The sequence below is a fragment of the Galleria mellonella genome, unplaced genomic scaffold, assembly GCF_026898425.1.
Source record: "Galleria mellonella isolate WM207_F2 unplaced genomic scaffold, CSIRO_AGI_GalMel_v1 utg213, whole genome shotgun sequence".
Classification (NCBI taxonomy): domain Eukaryota; kingdom Metazoa; phylum Arthropoda; class Insecta; order Lepidoptera; family Pyralidae; genus Galleria; species Galleria mellonella.
Window position 1 is genome coordinate 373,741 of NW_026442039.1, and position 18,320 is coordinate 392,060.

At 29.0% G+C, this 18,320-nt stretch overlaps 1 protein-coding gene across 2 annotated transcripts; it reads right to left on the minus strand.

The window, feature by feature from the left end:
• Positions 1 to 374: 374 nt before the first annotated feature.
• Positions 375 to 13,366, minus strand: LOC113511798 (ras-related protein Rab-3). 2 transcript variants are annotated; one of them, XM_031913634.2, is made up of 6 exons: positions 12,833 to 13,366; positions 8,306 to 8,412; positions 6,736 to 6,853; positions 6,063 to 6,181; positions 5,034 to 5,205; positions 375 to 3,668 (listed from the first exon to the last, which is right to left on the minus strand). In XM_031913634.2, exons 2-6 carry the CDS (start codon positions 8,410 to 8,412, stop codon positions 3,522 to 3,524), a joined length of 663 nt encoding a protein of 220 aa, XP_031769494.1. In that variant the 5' UTR covers positions 12,833 to 13,366; the 3' UTR covers positions 375 to 3,521. The 2 variants fall into 2 exon arrangements, with proteins under 2 accessions (XP_031769494.1, XP_026751317.1); XM_026895516.3 differs by lacking the exon at positions 12,833 to 13,366 and adding an exon at positions 8,661 to 8,919.
• Between the last annotated feature and the right edge of the window lie 4,954 nt (positions 13,367 to 18,320).

Consider the following 18,320-nt stretch of genomic DNA (forward strand, 5'->3'; position numbering starts at 1 on the left):
ACATCGTTAAAATATTGATAAATGTTTTTGACATCGCCATTTTCAAAAAATTCAATCTAATATTCAAGTAATCCTACTGGTATTTTTTTTAATTTATAGTAAAATAAAGGAAATAAATAAAGCTTACGACTATAACTCCTCATAGGGTAATTAGAAGCATTTGTCGACTATTTGTTTTTTTTTTTAAGATAGCATATTAGAATCTAACATGTAGGAGATAAGCCAACCATTGTGTAGTGATTAATTTTAATAGGAAAAACTGGAATATTATCAATTCGCTCATAGATATTTTTAGGGATTTTCAACAAAAAAAAATGTATTTCAATTAAAGTAACAGACTGATTATACAACCTACAAAATAAACACAACATTGGTATGTTATAATATATATTCGTGAATCTCTTACATCGGTGTATTATAAATAATTCCTTTATTAACACACAACAAATATTATAACATACATTTCAATGAAGAGTAGCTAATCGATTATTATAAATTCCACTGATTTGTGAGCTAAGCATTATGATTGATGTATGAAATTAATACAAATAAAGAAAATTTATTGGTGACTATAAATGCATTTCACATATTTCCATTTGGTACAAATATAATATCAGTTAAAGTGTAAGTACTATTTTTTTTGCTAAACAACATTTCTACCTAAAGCCCGTCACTACGATATGCCTTTTCGTGTCCTTCTATAGGACTCACACACATTGCTAGATACGATACGTCTACAATTACAACTCTCTTTATATATCAGTTTATTCATAATGTTTAAAGTCCACTGCGGGATCTATTCAGAAACTTTTACTGCTGCCCAAAAAATCGACCAATCAAACTAGTACTGCTATAAAATATATTTTACGTCTATTTACCTATTATACTCGTATTATTGAGTTAATATTTAGTCAAGTCTAGTATAATTAACTGATTTTCAATATATTGGGCGGCAGTAAATAATTTCAACGTATACGACACCTGACTGTAAATTCTATACTTTGTAATATTGGGTCCACAACGTAATTGATTTCGTCAAATTGACATTTCCAAATTTACATTCCAATTTTTTTTTAATATACGCAAAGGTGACTGTAGATCAGAGGCTGTTGCATTTTGTTTAAGGTTTTTCAATAAAGGCAAGTCGCAATTTTTAAAACTCAGTATCTTGTAAATATATTGTTGCTTTAATATCAATGTATAATACATATATAATATTGAACAAATCTATATTTTTCCTAAGACGATATAATTTAGCGGCCTTTTGTTATATTCATCATAAATTTGATATATCTTTAATTTAGGTATTTTGTTGAAGCGATGACCAATTAAATAAATTATTATAGTTTCAATATAGTACGTATATGTTTATAATTCATCAAAATGATGTCAACACATTACTTAACTAATTTTCCTAATAATTAGTTCCTAAAAAAATAATGTGCTCATGTTTCAACAGAATTTGATATAAATCGTATTGTCTATGTCGTCTACAAGATAATAAGTCTAGTGTTAGCCCAGTTAGCGCGATTGTCGACTAGTCAGATTCAAAATTAGAACCCGATATTCGAAATTTCAAAGCCTTTTTTGCTGTATAAAAATAAATAAATATTTGTTTGCATAAATTGACTGCTAATTCCCAAACTTCAAACCAAAGGTGTATTAGTTTAATTTGTTCTCAACAAAAATATGAGTCTGAAGGATTGTTAATCTTCTAAATTAGCCCGACCAAAAAGGGAATCTAAGACCTCAGTTATGCCAACTAATGTACACCAACGGAATTGTCAATAACACAACCATCTTAGATTATAAGTAACATTTATCTTCTGATTTTAAATCTAACTGTTCTATAACCACTGGGTCCTATACTTTTTATTTACTCAATAATAGGTAACTGATGATGCAATTCAAGTAAAAGGTTACATAGTACAATATCACTTAGCCTAACAATTTGTGATTAAATAAACACCTATAGTTAGATATTAACATAGCATAGTAGGTAACAAGAATACAAACAGATTTATACGTAGGTAGATATAATACTATACAATTGTTTATTTATACACTTGTAAACACATATTTACAAACATACGGGCGATCTTATTAAAGATACCCGAATAAGTAGAACATTTAGTTATGCAGGCCAAGATCTGAAGCTTATTCAGTTACATGCAGTTACAAATACATTGATGATAACATTAATACAATATAACTTCAAGATAATATAATGATTACGCCAAAGTATAACAATAAACATTGATCAATTTAACTACCTTATAGTCGTACGAAGCAACGTAGTCTAATAGCAATAGATAACTGTAACACTAATTACATCTAAACAATTCGAAGCTAATTCAAAACGTTAAATAAAAAGTAACATATATCAAGAGCTTAGTTCATATTTGTATTAATTGCAAAATTTTTCGGCAAAGAATCCAATTATCTACAGTCGTGTTAAGCAACCCTAAACTCTTTAGATAGTTGCCTTCTAAAATAGACAGTTTTGTGATTAGATACATTATGAACCATACCATCGACATGTAAAATACTCTTATTACGTTTCGTCAGTGCGTCTGGATCAGATTAAAAAAAAAATTTGGTCCATATCTCAGAGTAAGACAGATTTTTACGATCTATACATTGAGTTGAAAGAAAATAACAAAATCCTAACTAAAATAGGATTTAGTGTTTTCGCACACGTGTCGTCGCATACGCATGCTCGTTGAGAATGCAGCATGGGTCAAGACGAATATGCGACTAACCATATGTGAAAGAACTTACATGTTGTATACGCAGCATATAAATAAATAATTTATTTCTCAAAGCTCTTAATAATAAGATCTCGTTGTAAAACACGTACTACTTAAACGCAGCTTAAACGATTACATACCAATTATTTTAATTAGCGTAAAATAATCCTAAAAGCGAATAAATAATAAAAAATATATTTATGCCATAAATTCATCATTAAGATAAAAATTTTAACAACTATTAGAAGTATCAGATCCCTACTCCAGCTCGCAATATACATAGATATAGCTATCTAACACCTATAGGTTTTATAATACTAATACATTTTTTTTATTATTGTTACACAAGTTTTTAACAATCACTCAATCAATTTTTCTTAAATTACTTTATGCTTGAAATCGTAACAATTATAAACCATTACCATTGATTATAAATTATATATAATACAATTAAAAAAAATCACATTTCCTGCAAAAAAAAATTATAAATATATTTAAAAAATATCAAGAAAATTTTTAAAGTTGGTTGTAACAAAAACATTTTTTTAAAAAAATTCAAGCATTTAAATATAAGGTTAAATTTTTTTAAATAAAAAATTATTATGTAATAGCTTTTTGTCAACATTATTAGATTTTTTAAATTATTTATATTTTGAAAAATATATCGCAAATAAATAAAATTTAATATTAATGTGAAATAAAGAATTACTTACTAAATTAAGCTATTATAAAACGCAAAACTAAAATGTTTTCATGGTATTGTGTATTCTATTAACAGTTACAGTTAGGGTTGCTATTGCCTTGCGGCTGTTCTGTGAGACGTTGTCCACGTGCTCCACCAGCCAACATGGCGGGCTCCGAATCGAGACTTTCGGACATCTTGTCGCAGATTATGTCGACCAATCGTTCAAATACAGCCTGAAATTTAATATGTACACATCAAATAAGGAAAAGATCTACAATAATTATTACAAACTACAGGAACAACTTTTTACTTCACTTTATTTGTTTATTTATTTATTTTAATTTTATGTAAAACAAACCGATCATGTGCGAGTTCAACTCACACACTGGGGGTTCTGTACATACATATATATGACATATAATGACTTGAAATGATTGCATTTTTAAAATAAAATATACACCCAGTATTTATTATTATTGACACAACAATTAGTAATTTCTAATTTTGGATCATAACAGTAGTTAAAAAAAACTGAATTGCATAACTATGTTTGTTTAGGAAGTTTTTTAATAATTTCTCAAAAACGGTCCTAGTTACAAATGTCATTCTATTTTTCCTGTCATATTCATATCATCATTATTATCATATATAATTACTTTAACTTATTATGTTTTTCAATTCGAAACACAGCCATACAAGTACAATTACTTAACTGCAGGATAATCGAGTGCACTGCAGATACCCACATAGACTTTGTCTCAGTCGATATTCACTTCTACATATTTGTGTACTATTAGGCGACTTATATTAAAAAAAATATATAACTAGTAAAATATATATAATTGGACAAACAGATTTATAACAAATTTCCTGTAGATAGACCACACATTATCCTTATTTGTATTGTTATTTGTGGGATAATCTACAATCTAAGTAATCACTAGGTCTGCAGTTATGAACACATATTTCAGCTAATCTACTATTTTGTAATTACACAAATATCAGCAGCTGTATATAGTATTAGTGCTGGTGTGGCTTCCTGCCACGGAGAAAATAAGTAACTGATATATTATCATCATGATTTCAACCATTATCCGTCCACTGCTGGACATAAGTCTCCTCCATAGAGGAACATGCCATAAGGAACGGTCCTGAGCCACTCGCATTCACTGACTTCCTGCAATGCACTTGAGGTTGTCACTCCATCTAGTGGTGGATAATTGATATATTATGTAACATATTAATTACTTTGTTATCTTATAGAACAAGAGTAGATTCCAAGATTGAACTTAGAGAAGAAAAAAGTTAAAGTTGGAGAACCTCTTATTTGGTTCTACAACTATTATTGAGTTCCTATTTTTATTATACCGAATCCATCGCAATCTATCTATGTTTGTATAGTTATGTATAACTATTCACAAATCATTAGTTTTTTTTTAATCAAATTGAAATAATTAGTAACACACTTTTATACATAATTGTAGATTAAAAAAATCAGAACTGACTAGTTTGTTTAAAATATTAATTTAATAAGCACTCTTAAAAATAAATATATAACGATGCACAATGTTTGGTTTATAAGTAATTAATGCATTTACCTTAACATTGATGTTCTCTTTAGCACTTGTTTCATAGAACTCTACTCCAAGCTGATCGGCCAACTGTCTCCCGCGTTCTGCGCTAACCACACGTTCTTCCTCCATATCGCATTTGTTGCCCACCAGGATCACTTGTGCGTTGTCCCATGAATAAGTTTTAATTTGCGTTACCCTGTAATTTTAATTAACATATTTAGCAATTTCTTATAATTTTAATTCTCATAATATTCAATATCTTATTTTCAAGGCAATGTGAATATGAATTATTCGAAAAGTAATTGGGGATGTATTTTAAACAGAGAATTACGTTAATTTTACTTGATTTTGATCTTATTCCATTTTGTAAGATTATTTATAACAAATAATTGGTTTAGGAATTTTTTATTATTGATTATTTTCTCCAAGTCATGCTAACTAACATAATAAAGGAACTAACTGACTGATCAAGATACAGTTGAATATGTTAAGTGTAGAAAAAATATTTTTTTGTACAAATTTTTCTACATAATTTATTTACTATTTATTTGTTGTAGTTATATCAGCTGCTAACAGTTCGCTGAACATAGCCTCCTTCATAGGAGAGAATTTTACCAGCAGTTGCCGTGCTTGGCAGACGGGTTAGCAATCGCAGTTTGGCTTTTAGAGGGCCGCTGCTGCCCATCCCTCTACCATAAGCCCTCTTTACGACACCCACGGGAAAAGAAGGGTGGCCTATAATATATTGGGGCCTACATAGCAATATTTTTTTATTTATTATTATTAATGTTTTTATTTATGTTGATTTAAATTAAATAATATAATTGGTCACTAAAAAAGTTTTCGGAAGTTCTTTAGGAAGCAGAATACAAGTCCGTGTAAATAAGGATGCGGGAAATAACTACGAATTAATATTTACCTTTATTGAACAACGTATATTGTAAATCGTTAATTTAAGTCGATCAATAATGACTGCAAAAGAAAAGCTGTTTCTCATTCTTTTAATTGAACCCAATTGAACTTAGTAGTTAAAATGTACATAATATAACTTACCAATCTTGGACGCTATTAAAGCTTTCTTCATTTGTAATGTCGTACATTAAAATGAAACCCATAGCTCCTCGATAGTATGCTGTAGTTATGGTGCGGTAGCGTTCTTGTCCTGCAGTATCCTGAAATAAAAGATCCAGACATTCGGCTTATACTAAGAGAACAAGAATTTTATTATATTGTATGGTATCAATGTCTCACAGAGATTCTGAATGTCAAAAATGTAGATTTTATTTATTTTGTACTTGCACAGGGTAGCAAAATTCTCAAAATACATAATTAACTATTACATATATAACGATTGAAATCTGTAGTATCTGGTAAGTAATAACGTCAAAAATAGATGCAATATTATTAGTAATATGTATTAAGATTTCATCCTATTTGCCAAGTGTAATATATTTTTAACATACATTTTTTTGCATTAACTTATGAGGAATACATTTTTATTAATACATAGATCACTTATAGCTTGTTTGCTAATGCTAGTCAACCACCAGATATAAAATGGCAGCACTACGGGTACCATAGAATACATTAGACGATTAATGCATTAAGAACAATTTATTCTCATTTTAAAATCATACAGTACATATTTTCTTTTTTGTTTTATTTACTTATTTTTAATACCTAGTATAATAATATATATGTGGTAAAATATCTTAAAGTATCGTACCCATATCTGAAGTTTCACCCGTTTGTCATGGCGAAAGACTGTTTTCACCTTGAAGTCAATACCAACAGTCGACACGAATGCTGAAGTGAACGAGTCATCCGCATAGCGAAACAGGAAACTAGAACATAATATTGATATTTAGTAGTAGATATTTAGTAGAGATACCATTAAAGTCTAGTTTTTATTTTCTTCTTTATATAGCATTATAACAGTGAATCGTCTATTCTATTAAAATACTATTTTATTAGGGTTGAAAAATCCGTAGTATACAAAGATTTTACATACATACATACATATCTGTCACGCCTGTCTCCCATTAGGGTAGGCAGAAACAAACGCCAAATGCTTCGATTCAAACAAACCCCTTTTTCTTCTTCCAAAGATTACAAAGATTTTATTCGCATAAATATCTAGAATATATTGAAAAGAGATAACATCGAATCTAAATGTCATATTCATAATTGATATATTTATATTATACGATGCTTTATATGGTAAAATGCAGTGTAGGATGACCCCAAATCCATTGAAGGGAGTCAGTGTATGCAGAAAACTTAGATATTTTCTTTAGCAATTTATAAAGTAAGTAAGTATGCTTAAGGTCTATTTTAGAAAATTATTTATTTGGAACACCAACAGCTTTTCCAACAATAACAGTAAATATAAATTATAATAAGAAACAAATAGGTGTAGTAATAGGTCTTCACATAAAGTCATTATTAATGGATAATTAAGAGCTGAAATGACGATAATAAATTAAACTATTTACAAACTTTGTTCGTTTGACGTTAATCATGATATAGGTACATCAATCGTAAGATAAAACTTGATATCTGTATAGAATGTCAAAGTTGTTAGTTGAATAGTCATATGCATGAAAATATCCCCTAGTTGGAGATAATGGTGATAATATCATGTAGTCATATTGTTTTACAAGTTAATTTCTAGTGCTACAGACAATGTCGTAATAGGTGCGTTTAGTTAATGTAATGAATCTTGCGATGTTTCTATGCTCAGTGGTAAAAAAATCACTGAAATGTAATATGAAATATAATATATTTTCTTATTCAGTAATAATTAATCAAGCAATCAGACATGAGGTTTTTAAATTAAAATAAATAGCATCCTAATACGATTATTTTATATAGATAAATAATTTAGTTGTATGGTAATACTAATGTAATATTAATAAATTTTAAATAATATAAACACGAAAATAAATATTTAGAATTAAAAATGTTTTGACTATTAGAAATCATCATCATCAACATATTAGCCATCTGTACATTGCTGAACATAGGCTTCCACCACATCTACTGACTCCCTGCAATGGAATTGACGTCGTCACTAAACCGAGTCCTACACTACGTTTGCCCGTACGAGGTCACTACTTCAGAATCTTTAAATCATTATTTGAAATAATTTTAGTATAAATACTAAATACTACGTATGTGTATTTTAAATTAGAAAAAGGAGATATTTTTAAAGAAAAGTATATACGTATTAAAAATAATTATTCTACTATCACGTAAAATATTTTGTAAACTATTTATTTATATTATGATCTTACCTAGTTTTGCCTACAGAGCTGTTTCCAATGATGAGCAGCTTGAACATATAATCGAAATTTTGATCTGCAGCATCCTTCTGCCATTTTGGGTCTCCACCGCCAGCCATCTGTAAGAAAATAAGATAAACTTATTAAGATGTTTTTTTAGGTCACCTGCCTTTTTAGATTATAATTTTTTTATTATTTTATTTAATATTAAAATATCGAAATAGTATAACTAAAGGGTAATATCTCAATCTCCGCATTAAGTTAGTAATAAAAATATATTTTCTTTTTGTTTTTTTTTTGAGTATTTAATCCTGATGTTATTTCTATATCTTAGTGTTAAGTGGATATATGTATTAATATTCGGTACCTCAACACATTTTTCAGTTTGTTCCATGCCGTTATTAATATTATCTTCGTTATTATTCATTTTTATTTTTTTTTTTTAACAGTAAACTGCTAACACCACTGCCGCTGCTTGTTTGTACAAAATGGTTTGCGTTTACCAAGCATAAAACCATTGGATTAAGTAAAAACCAACTTTATTACCCCGTGTTAACACATACAACCCACATTACCTTCTGAATTTAGAAACATAAGGCCTTATCATTTTTGGCGATAATAATAAATTTTCATGCTTATTGCGTTCCCGATAAGAATTATTTTGTATCGGTAGTGGAGCAGAAATGTCCTTGTATAACAAATGAACACAACTTTAGATAATACCACCGTGTCGTCATATCCTATGCGATATAATAGTTGTATGTGTGAATACACCACAAAAATGTAAATAAGTTAAAATCTATTAAAAATAATATGATGATGAAATAAATTTCTTTGTTCTGAAGACAATAAAAGCACGTACGCCAATTACGAGTGTACATTAAAAATTATAAACAGTTTTCCTTATATTTATTCGATAAAATATATGTGGATAACTACGAGTATAACAATTTTATGTCAATGTACCATTAGGTACTTAGTGCAACTATTAAATATTTATAACATATATAATTTTTATATGTATGATATAAAAATTATATATGTTATAAATATTTAGATTAGAACTAATTAGAGAGACAAAAGTCGTTTGCTTGGGTACCTCTGTCCTATCCCTGTTTCTGCCTTCATGCAATTGTGCTTGCATGGCTGTGTTTCTGTTTGGCAGTGTATTTATAATGCAAAGAAACATAATACCTTAGATCAAATGAATGGCAACATTTGAAGGGTATCATGGGCGACGCAGTATATTCTATTATATCTATGGTTACTGTTTATGTCTATAGGCGACGTTTACCACTTTCGATCAATTGGGCCGTCAGCTTGTTTGCCATTTTAAGTTGCATAAAGAAACCAATTTAGTGTGTAATCTATACTAAACACACAAGGACGTAGTGACAGACCCGCCATAGCGTAAATACAGTATTTCATACAATGTGTATTGATGTTTTGATAAACACCATGATAGCGATTTTCCATCCCCATTGTGTTCAGTTTGTTCCCTGATGAGAAACAAACAAGAAACTTGTGTGGGCGTGCTATACCTCATTATATAGTATAAACATAGAGGTAATGTGACTGTTAGCGATGGAAATATTGCCTACAATATAAGTGAAAGGAGTATACGATTCTAAATTCATCTATTAAAAAGATGTACAGATTTTTTTTAATTAATTAATAGTAAAATTTATTTGGGGACAGTATTCGATGTAAAAAATATTTTACGAATGTTTTTGTTTTTGTTATAATAATAGTTATATTTATTTATTAATATGAAATGACGCGTATAAATTCTTAGTTCCAAAAAAGTTTGTTACTTATAAATACATTATAATTCTAATTTTAATAAGTATATATTTTATTTATAACTATAACTATAACTTTAGGATTAATATATGTAAAATTAAAAAAATTATTAATAATTAAATTAGTTACATTCTAATGTTATTATCTAAATGTGGACCCGTTAGGTGTTAAATTTATTATAACATAAAAGTGAACAAATGCTACTCACTATCTTTTTAGGGTTTTATCTTTAGAAAGAATGAGTACTTTTTGGAAATATCGTAAAAAGAGTTTAAGAGTGATGGTATTTTTTTATATATATATTTAATATATTCGTTAAACTGTATGATGAAATTTTTCTAAATAAAACGTGTATTTAATAAATGATCTGTCTTTCATAATACGCACATAGACACTACCATCTACAGATTTGTATTAATCAATCAAGTTAATTCTGTCACAATGAGAAAGTTTATTTATTTTAATGAGACTGATCGAAATTGATGAATAAATCTTTTAATATTTTTTCTGGTCATCAATTACTAATTCATAAATACAACAGAGTAATAATTTAAATGGTTGGTGTTATCCATAAATCTTCAAAATATTACGTTAACATGCTTCAAATTTAGTAACGCCGTATTTTTAAATGTTATTTTATATGTACAGACGAACAGAATCCCGTATCAGAAACACGTGAGTGTTTCACAGAGTATCTTCAGTTTAAGAATTTTTGAGAAATTCATAGAAACCCTGTGCAATATGTCTTTCGCTTTAGACCCAGAAATTTCGTCTGTGCATTATTTATAGTTAGTTAGATTCGCTTGTATACAAATACATTCAAAACAAATTCAACGACCTTGCGAAGAGGATTTGAAAGAAAATTCATTTTAAATAGCAGATAAGTCAGATATTATAAAACTTCTGAGCAAAATTTAAATTTTCTGAACCTAGTAACGTTTGGTTTGCTTTGATAGAATTACACACACACACACACACACACACACACACACACACACAATTACTTTAGAATTACGCATTAAAAATTCAGGAGTTATTCTTAATTGAAGAAAAATATGGTTAATAAATTAATTTGAAATTAGAAAATATAATAAGTTCATTATTTACCTAATAATATCATAAACCAAAGGAACCGACATAGCCCGAATGATAAGCAAGCTGAAGTGGCAATGAGCTGATCACATAGCTTGAAGAACTGATAACCGATGTGGAAGAAAGGTTCTTGAGCAGTGATCCCTTTCGGGAAAACGCAATGTAGGACGACCCTCTCCCACCACTAGATGGAATGATGACCTCAAATACATTGCAGGGAGTCAGTGGATGCAGGTAGCTCAGGCTAAAGAACGGTCTTTATGGTAGTCTATAGAGGAGGCCTATGTTCAGCAATGGACGGATAAGATGAGATAATGATGATAATAATTATAAACGTAAAAGTTTTAAAACTAGTTTAATTTTTATTCTTCAATTACGATATAGCTGAATGGTTTTTAATGAAACTTGGTACATAGATAGCTCATATTCTAGATTAGGAGATAAAATATGTTTTTTTTTTCTCGAATAAAGCTTTAACCTGTAAAATTTGTGAATTATTTGAAAGTTCATCATTTAATGATTGACGGATCAATAAATAGTTTTGTGTAAAATTTAATGACGTAAGTTTTAGTTGAAAGCCTAAGAAATCCATAAATTCTACTCTTTGAGAAATGCCATCTAGAATTACGAGTACATAATAAAGTGATATAGATCTTGGAAAACTATCATTATTAATTACAAATCAGAGATATGTTTGTAAAAAATATGCAAAATATTTTCTTCTAAGAAAGAAACAGATCTGTAATGAAGGTCTCAATTCTCATAATAATAATACTCAAATCAATAGTGAGAGACCATATCAATTGTCTCCCGACCTTATTCTCGTAACCGTAACAAAAAGAATTCGTTTCTATGCCAAATACTATGTGAATGCTAAACTTCAAGACGATTTGTCGAGCCATTAAGATGTCAACATACACATATATGCATATTTATAATATTAGTAATAATATAGATATTGTGATTCTTCTTTCTCTTATTACGATAAAAAAAGCTACTAGACCAATTTAGAAGAAACTTTACCAACTATGGTTTGAAGGAATATTAAATGTAACATCCCTGGATGTCATAAGGATGACTAACAGAGGCACAAAACACCCACACAAAACTAGAAAAAATCGAAATAACATCTTAGTCTTCTAATATAATTTCTTCTAATAATAATAGCAACAACAGAAGACTACCTGTCATGGGCACAGTGAATTCTGTAAACTCCATGATGCTGTTCATGTCTACAGGCAATGGTTATCAATTTGCATCATGTGGGATTTCTGACAACTTGTGTGTCATTATTAAATGCATAAAAAAATAAAATACTATATCAAGCCGCCTGTTCAACGCAGTAAATAATTACCATATTCGTTAGGCTAAGTTTAATATATTTTTTAAGGAGAGCCAGTAACCCACGCCCAATTGTAAGATATTAAGAGGTGTTGTTGAACAGAGGAGTAGCCATAATCTTAAACGCAAATACGGGAGCAAAGTAGTATATTTTTTTTTTGAAAATACTCATATATAAAAAGTCTGTATATAATAAAAACCTTAAAAATTTTGTGTCTGCTGTACAGAATAAAAGAAGGAAATAACTTATCTCCCATTATTTTTACTCGGGGTTAGAAAACATGTAAATGTAATAATACAAACCTTTCTTCAGTCTTTCAGCAACCAGTCGAAACACAAACGTTAAATCTATTTACTATTTATATTTTAACGCTGAATACCGTTTCAATGGTACAACAGTAAGCCACGCTGTATATCTCTCTCCCTTTCACATTCGCACTTTGTAACGGGATCGACTACCACTATTTTACGCGTTTATCGATTTCTTGTGCCTATTTTGAAAACCCTACAATACCTACAGTTTATAAATCTTTATAAAACCCATTCGAGCAACCACAACGCAAAGTACACAATCCCAATGCCGCCGTCAGTTTAAAACACACAAAAATCGATAATTCTGTAGTTATTTCGTAACAACCAGTATGCCACTTTCCGATACTTTTCGACTTTTCTAGCAGCTCTTCAGTTTCTGTTACTTCAATCCATAATGAGTATGTTACTTTAATTAGGTGATGAACTGTTTAAAAATTAACTCTAGAGCAGGGATGAGCAATGTTTCGCGCTCACAGCTGTTACCTCCTGTAAGCTCCCTCTCTTAGTAAAATGGGTATAGGAGGAAAATTCAAGATGGCGCGGTATTGCGCGCGCAGGCACTCGCGCACCTTGTCAAACTCACAATGTGATAAATCTGATTTTAAGGACGGACAATTTTTTGAAATAATACTTATCTAAATAATTAAAATTTTATATATTACTTTACCATTGTACATATAAGATTATTAATCAAATATACCACTAATTCTCTACAACAATGTAAAGTTACATGTGAAATAAATTAATGTTAACAAACATTCAGATTTGTCAATAGACCAGTCGCAAAAACAATCTCTTGATTTTAACAAAGTAAGTGTTATATGATTTGGGTATTGTTATACTTATTTTACATAACTCTGTATAAAACACGGGATATTCAGAGGTTATTTTTAGAAACAAGCATCTCCAGACTCGACAGTTATTAAATTTATCTTCGATGCGCATATAAAATCTTTTGTATTTTTATTATAAACTAATTTCATATAATAAGTATTTACTCGTATTTTTATAATTTTATAGGGAATCAAATTAGCTTTCAGAATTATAAAAAAAATATATTTTATTGATAATTATATTTTATATGTATAATATAAGGCTTCATTATGAAGTTTTCAAATTTATATTAATTTTATTTTACGGATTTTTTTGCGGCTATATTTAGGCACAGATAATATAATACTATACTAATTATGTACACATAATAAAAATAAATATACCTCCATGTTAATCTGGATTATAAATTTAAATTCTACCTTCTCTTGAGCCTTTCAAAGGTAAACCTCAATAGAATTGATTTAAATAAATAAGTAATACACATTTGGCAAAGATTTTCATTTACAAAATTAGTAAATGTCACTTTATTTTAAGATAGACTTCTGAATAATTATTTAGAAACCTTAATTTCAATAAAATGAACATTTTAAGCCTTAAGTTGAACTTTGCCTGGATTACCCTTTAAAATTGACTTCTTTATAGAGGATTTAAAGAACTTACAATTAATTATAAATTATTATGACATAGAAAGATTATACCTATATATCTTGCAAAAGGCAGGGACAAATGCTTGCAGCCTTTCATAGGAGCCTTGACCTCCCGTTGACCTAATTACCGACTTGCAGCTTCCATACTACAATTAACATGCGTTCCTTGATTTTAAAATAAAGAATGCCTATAACATGATTCATTACTTCTATTATAATTAATAATGTAGGAACGTAATATAATATCTATATGAATCATATACTCATTTAATGATAACAATATTTCTTAAAAATAAATAAATTATTAATAAATATCTTTTATTTTCTGATCTATGGCAATTATAAAATCACACAAATTAAGAGAGATTATATATTAACTATATATTAATATAAGATGAGAAACTTAATTCACTTTTTCTTATAGGTACTTAAAAGTACCACAAACAAATTTGGTAGGTAAAATATAAATTTTAAAATCATTAAATATATATGTGTAAGTTATTTTATTCATTATTTCATCGTGTATTAAACAGCTCATCCAATAATTACGAAATTTGGCATATCTACGCGTATTATTTGGCATAGAAGAGTACTAATGCTACTTTTTATTCCGGTTAATAAAACTGTGAATCGTTTATGTGAAGTCACGAACATAGCTAGTATCTTACTCATGGTCATATATATAAACACATAATTTAAATTATAAAAAGTACAGGTCTAAAGATATAGATTTAATCAGAGATTTAATTGAGGAATTAGAAATAGTTACAGGTGATTAGAAAAATAAATTCAAAACTATATATAAGTTTAATTCAATTAAAATACTCAATTTTAATAATACATACAATGAATCAATTAAGGTTCTATAAAATGTTTTCAATTCTAATATATGCAAATAAATAAATAAAAAAAAAAACTAATTTTATCACCACACAATTATTTATCATGTATTGTGCCCTCTATTTAAACTGCAATGAAAATGCAACATTTGCTGCTATTTTTTAAAATACTATGAAAGTATATAGGTTAAATATTTTCAATGGAGCAAGAAACATCGCCTTGTAATAACATTCTTAATTTCAGCTTAAATACATAGATGGCGTTGTAAGCTTCATTTCGTTTTATTTTTTTATATAGCAATCACACATTGCATAAAATAATATAAATAACAATATACTTAAGATATTAAAATCCTAAAAAAATTGTCAATATCAATTCAAAATTGATGAAGATATTGCATAATATAGGTACACGAAAAAAACTGCAGACGAATCGAGAGCCTTATTTTTTTTTTGAAGTTGTTTAAAAATCAACGAAATTCAAATATCAGTAACAAAATGATTGCCAAATATCAAAGAGCCAGGAAAAAATTATGAGGTAGAGAATAAGTATTTGTTGTAATATAATAATAGGTATATATTTCATTCTTTATTGCTGGAATGCATTGTCTGAAGGAATCTGAGAGTTTTCAATTAGATAGGTCTATCTATTCAGAAAAGAAACGTCTCATCTTACGAATTTCTTAAAATTTTTATTATCATTTTTTATACTTTCAATTATCGATACAATTTTGTTTTTAAAACATCCATATAGCAGTATTTAAGTGTATATACAACGTTATTATGTTTACTTACTTTTATTCTATAAATAAATTTCACGTTCGTTATTTACTATTCATCCCTAACGTTTGGGGGAAAGGGATTGGTACTAATATGGTCTAAAAGCCCTTCTGCTAGTAATATATCTAATCAGGTCGATCTCCACCCGGTTACCCCTGGAAACAATTGAAGTTGATTATTGTTCATTCTCACCTATCATCCTTCGCTGGTGCCCCGCCAGTGTACATCGATAACGTAGGTGGAGTCACCATTTCATTTTCATCCACTAAACAACCAAATGTTAAAAGGTAAAGTACGCCATAAGCACTTAGTCCATCATGCCATATACTCGCTGGGTTTATACATTTCTTTAAATAAATTACAGTTTCTTCACACAAGCTTCCACTCGAATTCTTCAAATTGGCGGTAAAAAGATTTATAAGAGCTATCACAGAATATATTAAAGGTACTAAAATGTATCTATATAACACCTTGTTATTGCAAACTTATTACGTTCAAGTATGTTATTATATATTTACGCTTTTTACCGTTGCGTTAACTACATTGTTAACAGCGTGGTGAGATAATGTAATATGTAGTGAAATGAATGAATGAATGAAAATTTATTTTAATAAACCATAACAGTTACATATACTTAGATTATAGATAATAACAACATAAAAATAAATAAATAAATAAAATATAGAAAAAGAAAAGTTTACATTTATATATAAAGAGTAGAAATCAGTCAGTGTTATGGTAATGAAAAAGGATGTCAATTCAGCTTAAAGTTCCTGCAAAAGCAGAAACGCTGATTTTCAATTAGCACCTCAACACCTCGCCCGGTCCATCAAGATCATAAATCAACATTCAGAGTAACACGTAGTTGTGGTATTAGTAGTGTAGTCGTAGTATAAAATATAATTAAAATACAATACTTAGTTTGTGGTTATAGAAACCAAATATATATACATACATACATATACACACACATATATATATATATATATATATATAATGTTCGCCGTGTAGTCCTGGCATAGAATAGGTCACCGCTTTCTTTTTCGTGGATGTCATAATGTGGAGTGATGTGGAGGAGGCATGTGGGCAGCAGCGTCCCTCTTAAAGCATCTCCAAAACCTAACTGTGGTTGTCAATCTGTCTGCCAAGCATGACAACTACTAGCAACCCTCTATCCCCCCATGGCTTATGCCCAATATGTGTGGACAATTAAAGTCTGATATAATGACGATGATATGAAAGTGAGCATATTTATTCGTTTGTTACCTTTTAGGTATATACGTATTATATGTGAGTGAGAAGAATACGTACGTGATCTATGATCTATCCCAGTCAGCGAACATATCCTGGTCATGAGGCCGAAGTCGCCAGTGAAAGCTAATTTGAAATACTTTTCATACTTCATACCCGGGTAAAATAATCAAATACTTTTTATTTTCTCTCTATGCAATAAAGAATGTAGAACTGTTAGTGTCTCTATCTTAGTTTGTAGTGGTCATTATGAAGACAATAACAAAAGCAAGTTTGAAGTATCTTACATTGTTATACAATGAGGACTCCGAAGATAATGATTCTTGAGTAACAACGGCTAGATTTGATTTATAACTGTGCAATTAAATGTTCATATAAATAACAAACTAGGCGGTTTCGCATATAAATTCAATGTATTTGTAGATGCCTTATGAAAAACATACAATTGAGATGTGGATTTAGTATTTAAACAAAACATGTGTATAAACAAAAGTCACAATCGATTTTCAGTCGCGACTAAGATCTCTTCGAACCAGTGCCAACCTTCAGATAGAACGTCACAATAAATTATTGTAAAATAGTAACGGCCTCCGGCATCTGCAATATACACTATAGTGCCGTCTAATAATAATCTTTAAGTATATAATAATTTCAATAGGGAGTAAACGAATTACTTCCTTATTAGGCAGGATGTGTGCTAGTTCAGTATCCTGGAGGCAATTTCCGATAAAATAGTCTGTCTCATCCTAAAATAATAGCTGGTTCAGATTATAAAATAAGTGTATCTTATATATATATATATATATATATATATATATATATATATATATATATAGGTAATGTAAATTATAACCAGCAAAATAAACCTTTATGTTACCAAAATAAATAAATAATAATATTTTTTTTAAACACAATTCACATCTCCGTTTAAGGAGAGAAGATGGCAAATTAACCACCGGCAGAAGCACAGTCGGCCGGGGGTTAGTTTATAATTATTATTATATCGATTGTACGACTGGGACCGCAAAATAGTGAGGCATTCGATTGTATAATCGATAATACGATATAATCCATGAATATTTAATAATTGATTGTAATTGAATAAGGCGCTATCGACAGTATCAATAG

Excerpts from the sequence above, each read along its gene's own strand:
- LOC113511798 (XM_026895516.3), bottom strand. The coding sequence starts at position 8,720 with ATGAATAATAACGAAGATAATATTAATAACGGCATGGAACAAACTGAA. Across the intron at positions 5,206-6,062 it reads TTTAATAGCGTCCAAGATTG|GGTAACGCAAATTAAAACTT; the intron begins GTAAGTTATATT and ends TTAAAATTACAG. Across the intron at positions 3,669-5,033 it reads AAGAGAACATCAATGTTAAG|GCTGTATTTGAACGATTGGT; the intron begins GTAAATGCATTA and ends ATTAAATTTCAG.